This window comes from Gorilla gorilla, chromosome X, assembly GCF_029281585.2.
Source record: "Gorilla gorilla gorilla isolate KB3781 chromosome X, NHGRI_mGorGor1-v2.1_pri, whole genome shotgun sequence".
Classification (NCBI taxonomy): Eukaryota; Metazoa; Chordata; class Mammalia; order Primates; family Hominidae; genus Gorilla; species Gorilla gorilla.
Window position 1 is genome coordinate 60,576,299 of NC_073247.2, and position 13,329 is coordinate 60,589,627.

The 13,329-nt window shown below is 40.9% G+C and overlaps 1 protein-coding gene across 1 annotated transcript in view; it reads right to left on the reverse strand.

Moving 5' to 3' along the window:
• Positions 1–13,329, reverse strand: part of DGKK (diacylglycerol kinase kappa) — a 105,496-nt gene that overhangs the window by 57,237 nt on the left and 34,930 nt on the right. The window contains exon 2 of the mRNA XM_019018929.3: positions 1,626–1,736. Within this exon, the coding sequence (XP_018874474.3) occupies positions 1,626–1,736 (111 nt within the window). The remainder of the gene's footprint in view (positions 1–1,625; positions 1,737–13,329) is intronic.

Genomic DNA, 13,329 nt, shown 5'->3' on the forward strand with positions numbered 1-13,329 from the left:
ACACACACACACTTACTGACAGGCATTTGTGGCAGTCATGATCCAATCATTTCTTTGGCTTGAGGGCTAAAATTTATCTAGCAACATGATTTTTGTTAATGTATCATGTGACAAAAAAATGAAATCAAAATAAACTTTTTACAGACATTTATGTGGAATTATAGGAAGGCTTGAGTTGGTCAGCTCAGAATTATTTAAACATAAAGGCTTATGCTAGAAAAGATAATGAGATGTGGTTTAACTAGAGTCCTAGAGAAACAGATTGTGATAAACTCTTATTTTATTGGGTGGCAACCTTTGCAGTGTTGCTAGTCCCATCCAGTTTGAGGCCTGTGTCTCCTTATTCACTGGCCATAGTAGATACCATCTAGCCAGCAGCAGGAAATCAGTATCATGGATACAGGCAAGGCCGGTTTCACCAGTGTACAAACTGTGCAGTCACACAGGGCCCCATGTTCAGAAGGGCCTCACACTTAGTTTAATGCTTTGTTGTTGTCATCTTAAAATTACCTCATAATTTTGTCTTTGAGCATGTGTTTTGTAAGTAAAGTCCAATGGGACAACAGATCATGCATATGAGCAGAGGAGATAGGCGCATTATACATTTCCACCCCATGTCTTGTCGCTCCATTTGCATTTGTGATGCCCGTGAACATAGAATTCTAGTGGACCCATGATGAGTGGGAGTTTAGCAAGACTCAAAGCAAGTACAAGATAAATGTGTTACATCTATAACTGAGTAAGCAGTAGGGGAGCTGACAGCCCTGAGAGGTCATACTTTCTGTTGGAACCAGAACTTGCTTCAGACATAGGAAAAAGACAATGGTTTCTAAGAAATACAAAGAACCAAGAAGCCCTATTGTATTCTTTCTTGCTCGTTACACCCCTGTGTTAGCCAACCATTTCTGCTAAAAATGATGACATGGAAGGAAATGGAAAGATAAGGCAACCCATAGTTCTTTCAGTTAAAAAAGTGTTGGTGGAATGTGCAAGTATCGAAAAGTAAAATATGAACAGTTGAGCTAGTTTTGTGCAGTTTTTTTTATACTACTGAGAACAAAATACTACGCTTGTATGAGCTACTAAACACAAATTGTATAATTTTAGTGATTCTTTATTTGAATTAAATGCTCTTACATTTGCATTTAAAACTGGTGTTGTATAGTGTGCAGACAAATAGTGAAATTCATGCTAATTATTTAAAATTGTATTTTTCTTTACTTAGAATTGCATTAGCAAATAAAAACACCATGACAAGTCTTTGCTTTATATTAATATTTTAGTATAAACATAAAGTGTTATATGTTAGTAGCTTTAATACAACCTCCCCCTGCTTTTTGAATAAAGCGCACTACATTTTCATTTTGCACTGGATCCCCAAAATTATAGTTGGTTCTGGGTGCAGAAGCTAGCTGGGAAAAATACAAAAGGAAAGGGATACAGAAAAGAGAAAGGAGAGAAAAGTATCCCCATTTGACCCAAAAGGGCAAGTTAAAAAAAGAGTAGAGGGCTTCAACTTCCACCCTAATGTTTGCTGACATGTCTTTACTTATTAGTCCATCTTCCCACACAAAGGTTTCCTGGCACCCACCCATTAATCTAGTTGACAATATGCTATACATTACCGCGGGATGGTGTGCAAAGTAGAGCTTCTGTCCTTGAACCAGAAAATATCTAAGCTTCCATCTCTTGAAGGAGTTACAGTTCTTCAGCATAGGTCCTTCCTTCAATATTTTCTGAAAGACAGAAGCATGGTGTTGAGCAATTAGATCAATTCATAAGGTCATATCACTTGTTTTCTCAGATGGAAACAGCAGATATCTAGAAGGCACTATCTTGTCACATATCTGAGAAATGGCCTGAAGGCCAGGTGAGAACACAGTGAAGCTCATTCAATCAGAGGAGACATTGGTTACCCTTGGATTACTCATTCAGGATGATATAGGTTTCACGTTTATCAGACTATGTGGCCCAAAAACCACAGAGGATATCTCTATTTGCAGTAGAGGGCAGGGACATGAACATCATAAATATAAGAACAGTATTCCTAGGAAAGAACGCGTGGTAGAGGAAAAGGCTGTAAAGGCAGATTTTCTGGAAGTCTCCAGATTGTAGCTCCAGACAGGGCTCTCCTGTCAGCTCTTTTAGAGTGTTCCTTTTAGAATATTAAGTTAGATCATGTTCCTTCCTTGTTCGCAAGCCTCCAATAGCTTCTCAACATGTTTAGAGCCAAATCCAGTCTTTACCATGGTTTGTCTTCAGCGGACTCATGATCTCATGAAGGAGCAAGCACATAAAAAGGAACCACAAGAAAACTACCTTCTGATTACTTTCTTTACATCTCATAGTCTAACCACTGATTTTTCAGTTACCTGCTGAACAGACTGATCCTAACCAAGCATAGAGTCTACTTACCATTTTCATCATTGAGGAAGTTCTCACTTAAGTTATAGGATACAAACCAACATGCAAGACTGCCATTTGGGAGAAGTACTCAACCCCAACAAGCTGGAATCAAATCCATACTTAACGGACAAAGGGCCAGACTGAGTTTAAAATCACCACATCAAGGCTCTACCATGAATTCTATCATCTAAATTAGCATTCACCATTGGGTGGCTGGAGAAGTATTTTGTTTGGCCTACCTAGTGTTTTTCAAAGTTTCAAATTAGTTGGTAATATTTGAAAGGTAGAAGACTTCATATAAAAATTCAGGTTTCCTGTTTCTTTTTTAAAAAAAAAAGTTAGAACATCTGGTAACATTGAATTTATATTCTCACATGGCAACAATCTGCAGAAACTGAGTACCAGCTGCTCCCTTCAGATGGGGTGCCTGACTCCAGCAGGAATTTGAGTCTAGGACTCTGATCTAAACAGTTATTTGCCATTCCTGTTCTCCCAAATACACACACACACACATACACACACACACACACACGTACTCATACACACACATTTATACACTCTTCAATTCTCTAACCAATTGGATAGTACTAGTAGACAGAGCCTCTGTATCTCAACTGAAAAGTCAGTTCATAAGCAGTCACAATTTACCTGAGCCCTCTTCATAGCTTATGGGAGTTTCAAGGTTATTGTAACACCCTTGGGATGCAAAAGAATGGTGCTGAGGAGTCAGAACAAAGAGAACAATAAGATCTTGTGGGAAGGAGGGAGGTTGCAGTGAGAGAGAGTAAGAAATTATATTTAAATTGTTGAAATTGAGTCATCCAAGAGAAAACAACTGCTGTAAGCATTAATAATATATTGTTCCTTTCCCCTTTCTGGCCAGGTGGCCTAAAGTACAGTTCTCAAAAATGGCTTTTGGTTTTTTTATCCTAACCTTCTCACCTCTATCCATATACTTCTCCATACTAAGTCTTCATAATATCTAGGCAGTCCTATTTACTCCTTTCTGCTAAAGACTTAATTTCCAAAATTTAACGGCTCCAATTCTGTACAACTGAATCTACACCCATTATCTCTGCCCTTTTCCCAACTTGTTCTGCTCTGTTAAAATTATTAAATGCTTCCTTTACTCTTCTTATTTTGTCATATGTAATGTCCCCTGTACCAGCTCATTTTACAGTTTTTGGTTGGCTACTTTTCCCTTCCCTCCATTCGCAGTTTAAAGTGTTGCAACTCTGACTGTCAGATATTTACACTGCTACATTCTCTTGGCCTGTTCTGAGAAGCACTTACCGTTAAAGAACCTATTTTTCAGGCATTGCAAGTCATGGGCTAGTAAATGAAAATCTTTCAGTTTATAACTTGTGAATATGATAGCCCAAGAGGACTCAGATTTTAGCTTATGCATTTGATAAGCTCTTTAATGATATTACTATGAGCAAGAAGGAGAAATCATTATCTTTGTTCAAGTTCCTATTTTATCTGCCTGTAGATCACATCCCCTTCCTCAGCAAGTCATCCTGTTTGGTTATTCAGAGCCTACTCCCAACAAACCAGTAGCCACCCTCAACTCAGGGGACCCCAATTAAGCTCTACCACTCAGGGGACCCTTACAGACAATAGAGCTATATAGGAATAAGTTTTCTATATCTCACCATAATTAATACAAATCTGAAATAGATTCTGATAAGTAAAGATGTATAAGCCCAGAGCAACAACTAGAAAAATAACTTTTAAAAATTATTAATACATCATAAAGCAACAATTAAATACCACTACATGTGGATTAGAATAGCTAAAACCCAATACAGTGACAATACTAAATGCTGGCAAGAACATGGAGCAACAGGAACTCTCCTTCATTGCTAGTAGGAATGCAAAATGGTACAACTAGTTTGGAAGACAGTTTGGCGGTTTCTTACAAAATCAAACATACTTCTACCATATGATCTAAAAATTGAAATCTTTGCTATTTACCCAAATGCATTAAAAAGTTATGTCCACACAAAAACCTGCATATGAATGTTTATAGCAGTTTTATTCATAATTGCCAAAACTTGGAAACAACCAAGATATCCTTCAACAGGTGAGTGGGTAAACAGACTGTGGTACATCCAGACAATGGAATGTTATCCAGTAATAAAAATAAATGCACTATAAAGCCACGGAAAGACATGGAGGAACTTTAAATGTATATTGCTAAGTAAAAGAAGTCAATCTGAAAAGGCTACATTAACTATATCAATACAACTACATGATATTCTGGAAAAGGCAAGACTATAGGCACAGTAAAAACACTCAGTGGCTGCCAGAAGCTCAAGGGCAGTTGGGAAGAGATGAATAGGTGGAGCACAGGAGATTTTTAGGGCAGTGATACTACCCTGTATGATACTGTAATGGTGGCTACATGTCATTATACATTTGTCAAAACTCATAGAATGTACAACACCAAGAATGAACCCTGATGTAAATGATGGATTTAAGTTAATAATAAAAAATCAATATTGGCTCACCAGTTGTAACAAATGCACTGCACTAATGCAAGATGTTAATAATAATAATAATAATAATAATGATTGTCTCAGGACCTTGGTCAGTTTAGTAGCCCCAAGCAGGTAATAGGCGAAACTGGGAAGGGGTGGGAGGGGGTATATGGGTACATTCTTTACTTTCCAATTTTTGTATATATCTAAAACTGCCAAAAATGGTCTATTAATTTTTTTTAATAAGCAAGCAAAAACAGGCTGGGAATTCTGAAAAAGAAGAATAATTAAGAGGGAACTACCTGCTATTTAGGTTTTAAAACCTAGTATAAAGCTATAATAATGAAAAAATAATTAAAGGGACTAAAATGTTAAAATTATTAAAGGAACATAAACATATACCCATGTGATATGGCAGGGGCATAAGTATGTGGAATATTCATTGAAAAATACAACAAAAGCTCTGTCTGCACCCTGGCTGTTTCAGGGAGTGGTTGTTTGAGTTCTTTAAGGGAAAAAGAGATGGCAGAAATGAAGTAATCTGTTTTATACCTGATACCCCAGGTCTGAGGGTATGAGAAGGGGAGAGTTTCAATGTGTGTCTACCAGTGGAGATGAGGAAGATTTATTTCTGAAGTGGATGATGAGATTGTGGAGCTACTTTCCAATAATAAATTATTATTATTATTATTATTAACACATTTTAGATTAAGTCTGGAATTACTCTCGCAGATACTATGGCTTATCAACACAAAGTTTATAATCCTTTGGCACCAGAACAGGGTTGGTAGCTTGTGGGAACTGTCCTTCTTTTGCCTATCAAGTTACTTTGTTTCTGTCAAAAGCCAAATTACCATCTGGAAACTGGAAACAGGAGGACACAGTCAACCATGACAAGAACAGAATGTCAAGGCTAGGGAGCAGGTAAGCTCTGTGGTTCTAAAATTGTTTAGTGAGATAAACCTCTTCACCAAGTTAAAAGACCCAAGAGGGCATTGTTGGAAGGAACCAAATGAAGTTGTATTGCTTTGAATAAGATAAAATGAAGTTAAAACCTACTTTTTGTTAATTAAGTTAGAATGCAAATCTTCTTAGGGGATAGGCGAGGGCTCTCCCTTCAATGCCTCCCTTCGCAAGGTGCATAATAAGAGTTCCTTAAGTTCTAAACAGAGGCTCTGTGTCATCAGCTCTGAACTTCCACAAATGCCCAAACCTGGATCTTGGAAAAGGTAAAGTACCTGTAGTCCTTTTCCTTCTGAATTCTGTCCTCCTTTGGGGAAACTTCCCTACTCACCCAATTACTGTTTCTAAATAAACCATTGTTTATTTTGTTAAAACCCCAAAACCAATAGGCAGCCCCAGGAAGCCAGGTTGAACAGGCAGAAGCTAAAAATCCATTGCTTGATTGCCCCAAGTCGATAAACTATGTGCATGCAAAACAATCTTTACCCGCTTGGGGCTACTAAACTGAACAAGGTCCTGAGGCAAAAATTGGAAGAAGCAAGGTAACAAGCAAATGCATCCTGCCAAGGGAGGCACTGAAGGGAGAACCCTTGCTTATCCCCTAAGAAGATTTGCATACTGCTTCCTGGTCCCTGGCCTCTGGCAGATAATATCATCTCATTGCCTCCTCACAACTATGCAGTATCACGTCTGACTTCCAGACAGTAAATCTGAGGCTTGGTTTCCCTTACTTTGTCCAAGTACCCACAGTTACAAAATGCTAGTGGACTCTGTGCTTCCTCTCCCCGTGATGAGAAAACTGGGAGGGCCTGGTTGATTAGTATGTACACAACAGGGTGAACACAGACCCAACCCCATCCCCCTGCCAAACTTTATTCTGAATGACAAGATCATAGATTGCTAAGAATTAAAATGTATTCTCGGCCCGGCGAGCACGCCTGTAATCCCAGCACTTTGGGAGGTCGAGGCGGGAGGATCACGAGGTCAGGAGATCGAGACCATCGAGACCATCCTGGCTAACACGGTGAAACCCTGTCTCTACTAAAAATACAAAAAAAAAAAGGCCGGGCGTGGTGGCTCACGCTTGTAATCCCAGCACTTTGGGAGGCCGAGGCGGGCGGATCACGAGGTCAGGAGATCGAGACCATCCTGGCTAACACAGTGAAACCCCGTCTCTACTAAAAATACAAAAAAATTAGCCGGGCGTGATGGCGGGCGCCTGTAGTCCCAGCTACTCGGGAGGCTGAGGCAGGAGAATGGCGTGAACCCGGGAGGCGGAGCTTGCAGTGAGCCGAGATTGCGCCACTGCACTCCCGCCTGGGCCACAGAGCGAGACTTCGTCTCAAAAAAAAAAAAAAAAAAAAAAAAAAAAAAAAAAAAAAAAATTAGCCGGGCGTGGTGGCGGGCGCCTGTAGTCCCAGCTACTTGGGAGGCTGAGGCAGGAGACTGGCGTGAACGCGGGAGGTGGAGCTTGCAGTGAGCCGAGATCGCGCCACTGCACTCCAGCCTGGGCGACAGCGCAAGACTCCGTCACAAAAAAAAAAAAAAAAGTATTCTATGAACAGCTCTGACTATTCCATACTAGAACTCTTAATGAGCTTCCCTCAAAGTGGCAAATGGTATTCCTTGTTTTTCTAAAGACCTAACATTCGTTGGCGGGCGAGAAGGGAGTTCTCCAGTTTTTTTAAAGTGACAGTCCAAGATTGACTGGAAGAGTAATTAGAATTCACATGTTGACAGCACTTCGTAATTAATAAAGTGCTTTTGCTTCTCATCAGCCCTCTGAAGCAGGTAGTGAAAGGCGTTTTCTAACGCAATTCTGTCCTATGAAAGACACCCTGAAATTAGCATCTTCAAGTGGCTTGCCCGAGGAAATAGTTGAAATTTTTCCTCTCAAATAAGATAGCCCATGTTTGTTTTGCAGTTTTGAGACTTTGCAACATCTTGGAGTTAAAATATTTGTCAGAAGAACGCATCTCTGATGTTAGTACAAAAGGCAATGAGGAATGGGACTCCATATGGGAAATTTTGCTTGGTGGCCACATTTATAAGCACACAGCTATTTCGTAAGAAGGGACACACATGTAGTCCTCCTGGTCCAAGCTGCCACATTTCTGTGGCAATATCTGTGATGCTGCAGATAGAAATAATTTAGGAAGGGCTGTAGAATCCTTGTACATATTGAAATGTCATGTTACCACTTGACGCTTCTTAAACCACAGCACACTGCAGGCAGGCTTCCTAATTCTTCCTGCCAGCTCTATTAGACATTAAAACCCAAATAACATTATGGTTTCTACTATTAAACCCTCAAGGCTGATTGTTTTGTGGTGAGAGTGAGTATGGTGCTAATTAGTCTATTGTCCCGAATTCAATCACCACAGAGATCAATTGGCTTCATTCAAATTCAAGAATGTAGGACTCCAAGGCATACGTAATTCAGGTCCTGTGTACAGTGTTCACACAAAATGGTCTTTGCCAAAACCATGGCAGCCCTTGCAGAGAAGGCTAAAGCTTTGGAAAACTCTGCTTCAGTTTCATTCTGAATCCTCTTTGATAAACCAATACCCAAATCCATTGCTCCCAGAAACTCCCACACCCTGGCCCAGGTAGTATCTCTCTCTGGTGCTCTGTACAACTCAGCATGTGTAAATTAATAAATTAATGAGGATAAACATTTCCCTCACTCCATATTTATAAAATATCTTCTATAAAATATCTCAACAGAGTCTGTAAAGCAGCCCAATTTCCTGTATATAATTAACACCCGCCTGCTGCTTAATTGGGAAACGGCAAGTACAGCTGCTGCTGTGACCTTTTCCTATGCTTCTCCCAAGTCCCTAAAGCTTCTACTATCTGCTACATCTGTTTTTCTGTTGCTTGGTGCATTTTTTTTTAAGAGACAGGGTCTTGTTCTGTCACCCAGGCTGAAGTGCAGTGGCGCAATCATGACTCACTGTAACCTCAAACTCCTGTCTCAAGTAATCCCCTTGCTTCAGTCTCCTGACTAGTCAAGACTACAGGTGCCCGCCACCACGCCTGACTAATTTTTTCATCTTTTTGTAAAGACAGTCTCGCTATGTTGCCCAGGCTGGTCTTGAACTCCTGGGCTCAAGCAATCCTCCCACCTCTGTAATCCCATTACAGAAATGAGCCACCATGTCCAGCCTGCTTGGTTCGTTTTTGATGCATAAGGCTTTGGGGAATTATTTACCTTTTCCTAGCAAAAGGGTCCTCTGTTATAAGCCAAGTTGAATTCCACCCCCACCCACTCAAAAAGTAGACAAGCATCATGACATGCACCACTACCTGTTATTAGTTGGCTGCTCTTCTGTTTTAATTTCTCTTGTTGCTCTTGTGTAGGAGGCTGGATCAAGTTGGGGGATGAGTAAGCTATCATTCCCCAGGTAAGAACTGAATTATTACGGGCACAACTGAGAAGGCCAGCTTTCTGTCTATGACTCCTTCAGTCCAAAGACCTGGAACATCTATTGTCTTTGCTTGGGTTAGAGTGCTGGGAAGAAAGCTGTTTCCTAACACTCGCTTGCCAAAGTTGATTCAAAGCAACTGTGTTTGATTTGGTTAAAATGCAACTCTGGGTGCTTTAGGCTTTAAGAAAGGTCAGACCCACTGCTCCACTGAAAGCTTTACATTCCCCAGGGTCCTGTTGACATGGCAGGAGTCAGACAGACTGGCTCCAGCACTTACTAGCTGTGTGACCTTGGGCAAATCACTTAACCTCTCTGAGCCTCAATTTCCTTGTCTGTTAGATGAGAATACCTTACAGAGCATGTGCCTGCCACTCTGTGAGTCCATTGTCCCTTGTGGATTGTGGAGCCAAGGGCTGCTGCCATCGCTCTGCTCATGCCACTACTGGAATCTTCCCTCCTGGCTGTCTAAGGGCTGCAGCAGCAGGATGAGGAATAGGATGACCGACTGTCCTGGTTTTCCCAGGAGTTTCAGCACTACAATCAGGAGGGTCTTGGGCAAACTGAGACCTCGTGGTCATCCTAACACTGAAAAGCCAGATCTTTCTACCACGCAGGTCTGCAAGGACTGTATCTGCAAATCTCCTCCCACTGCTTCCTGTGCTAAGGAAGAGCTATAGATGAACATCTGTGTCCCTGTTCTCTATCAGTGAAATAAAAGAAAGTTGATAATGATGCTATACGTATTTATTTTTATGAATAGGCAAAAACTTTAACCAGTTCCTTGCATATCACTAAAAAGGTATTTTACACACGTGAGCAAACATATATACACATATATTCTTTTTTCTTCCTGTAAATCATAGCATTCTATGTACAATGTTTTGTTTCTTGCTTTCTACACTTAATATACAATGAACCCTTTTAGATGTTGATACATATTAAGTGGTTTCCTTTCTTTTTACAATTGCATAGCATTCTACTAAATGAATGTAATGTGATTTATTTAAACAATTCCCTATTGAAAGACAGTGCTTTCAAATCTTATTTTATTACAAATGACACTGCAAAAACTCTGTATATACATGTCATTTTGCACTGGTCTGAGTACATTGATAAAATAAATATCAAGAGTTGATGACTTTAAAACTAGTCCGCTGGGACCATAAAGCCTAAACACCTATAAGTTTTGGGGGAGCCAAAAACATAGAAACAGGAAACCCAGTGAAAGGAACAATGTAAATGGAAGCTTAGCCTTTAAGCCTGTGTCTTCTCAAATCTCTCTGCCCCTCCCCCCTTCTTCTTTTCTATTACTGGAATTCCTAGGGAGGGTAAGGATCACTAATTGTTTGGGGTATGGGGAGGAGGTGAGCAATCTGAGCCCAGGCTGACAAAGTTCTGAAAGTGGTAACCTGGCCCTTGGTAATTGACCTGGGACTAGCTGCATCCAGGAAGGAGGAAGAGCTCTGCTGAGCCCGCCCAGGACTACTTATAGGTTTGAATGCTGGCTTTGCTGCCTACTAGCTGTGCAGCCTTGAACAAGCCATTTCACTGCGACAAGGGGCCACTGTTAAGTTGGTAGGATGGAGATACAAGCTCTGGTCTATGTTAGTTCAAAGTCTGTGTTCATGCCACAAAACTGGCCTTTTAACTTTCTGAGCTAACCGTGACCTTAGTAATGAGTAATCTTAGATCTCCCTGCCCTGTTAGAGATTATGAAAATAATGCTCCAAGAGGGGCTGTGCTTACTCAAGTCAAATAGCAAATTAGTTGTAGAGCACTGGGCCTCAGGCCACCGTATTTCAGTTGTGTTGGGACTCCTCACCGACCTCCGTAAGGTGAGTGAAGTTGCCCTATAACTGCAGCCATTGAGATTTCACTGTATTGGGAATGCCTCTTGGAATATGTGCACAGTTACAGGGCTCTAGGGGAATGGCATGGAATGGCATGTGAGGAAACCAGCAGGAAATGACTTGACTCTAAGAGTAGGATCAAAAGGAAGGGCTGGGTAAGAGCTTTGGGGGTTTGAGGAGAAAAGTGGCTTATGATAAACCTTCCTGCAGAAGGTTGCCTTTGCTCCACAAATCCAGGGAAGACTCAAAGTTCTGAGTAGGAGATAGAGGATTGTTTCTGACCATTGGAGAGCCAAAAGCCAAGAAACAGGAAATCCAGTGAAAGGAACAGTATAAGTGGAAGCTTCATGGGAGACCCCTATGGCTACAGCAGTAGTTGCTGCTTGCCTAGAAAAGAAGTGTTTTGGTCACACAAAGTTCCTCCAAAAAGATACCAGGGTAACTTGGACCCTGGTCCTCAACCTAAGCAAGATCACAGAGGTCAGGACATCAATTAGCTTATCTGGTGCTGCCATCGCATAAAAAGTGACAAAGCAATGCCTGCTTCCAATTGCCTTCTTTTCCATTCTTTTACCTGACCATAAGCTACCAGAGACGAAGGTTCTGCTAACATTCCGTGGACGTTTATTCTCTCAGGGACACTTCCCTCACTGCTTCTAACTAACCCTGGGCTCCCACCACCAAGAAACATGCCCTGTTTATCCTAACCATCTACTATGAGAGCTGTGGCTCCTGTTGTGACTCTGGTGATGGCCCTCATTAGAAGCAGCAGGAGTAGCAATTTCTTCTCTAAGTTTCTCTTCAACCCTCCTTCTCCAAAGGAAGAGATTTGTTTCTGGCTGGCAAATGCCTGCTATTTGCCCTTGCTTTACATGCATTATCTTATTTAATGCCCACAGCCACAGTCCTGTGAGGGAAGTGAAGAAGTTGGGGCTCAGAGAGGTTAAGTGTCTAGTTCTAAGTTGCAGTGAATAGCAGAGCTGGGGTTTGAACCCTGATCTTTTTTACTTTACTGTCTCTCCCCACCCCACTCTCATATCAAATAACTACATGATGACGGTTATCATGATCTGACTTGGGTGTGAGATCTAACTTGGGGATCACTTCAGTTCACTTCTTTTTTCCCCCAGGGGCCACTATTTCACCCAGCAGGAAAAGCCATGGACCAGTGATATCTGCAGATTTCCCACTAGTTTAGCTGAATTTCTTGAAGGGGACCATGTACTGCAAATGATTTCACAAGAAGGCAGGGGGAAAAAAAAAACAGTCCTTTAGAGAGGTACCTGAAATGTCATAATCCCGAATTTTGCATATATACGACTTTGTAACAATATGCTGGACCATGCTTGGGAGCTTCTAAATCTGAAGACTTCAGCCCCCAGAGGTATTTAAAAGTGCTTGCAACCTAAAGCCAAAAAGGAAGCTTGTAAATATGCAAATACAGTTATGCCTCACTTAAAGACAGAGATATATTCTGAGAAACATGTCATTAGGCCATTTCATCATTGTGCTAACAAGAGAGTATGCTTACACAAACCTAGATACCTAGATGATATTGCCTACTACACACCTAGGCTATATGGCATAAACTATTGCTCTTAGGCTACAAACCTGTACAACCTATTACTGTAATGTAGGCAATTGTAACACAATGGTATTTGTGTATGTAAACATACAAAAGGTACAGTAAATATACAATATTATAATCTTATGGGACCACCATAGTATATGAGGTCCATCATTGACTGAGACATTGTTATGCAGTGCATGCCTGTATGTAACTTATTTGGCTACAACTCACTCAAACAGCAAAACAGAGAAACTCGATTTTGGTGATTTCTGTGCTCTGGTTTTTAAAAGTACCCATTTCTTTCCAGTCATGGCTTTAAATGCCTCTTAGAAGTGGGGATGGTGAGCCCACATCACCTAATCACGTGTACTTGGGAAGTACATGTTTACTCCTGAGCTGGGGAGATTGTTTTATTGCCAAACTGGACCCATGCAGACAGCCATCTGAAGGCCTGAATAATACTTAAGAATACATTCACTAAAAAGTCCTCTGGGGAATAAGTGGTTAGATTATAAAGAGGGGATGTGTGGGTTTGGTTTTTACTTTTTCTCAGTTTTATGAAGTGGCATTACCAAGAATCATGAGGAAGGTAGACAGAAATTGATGCTAGACCAGTTGGTTCTGTT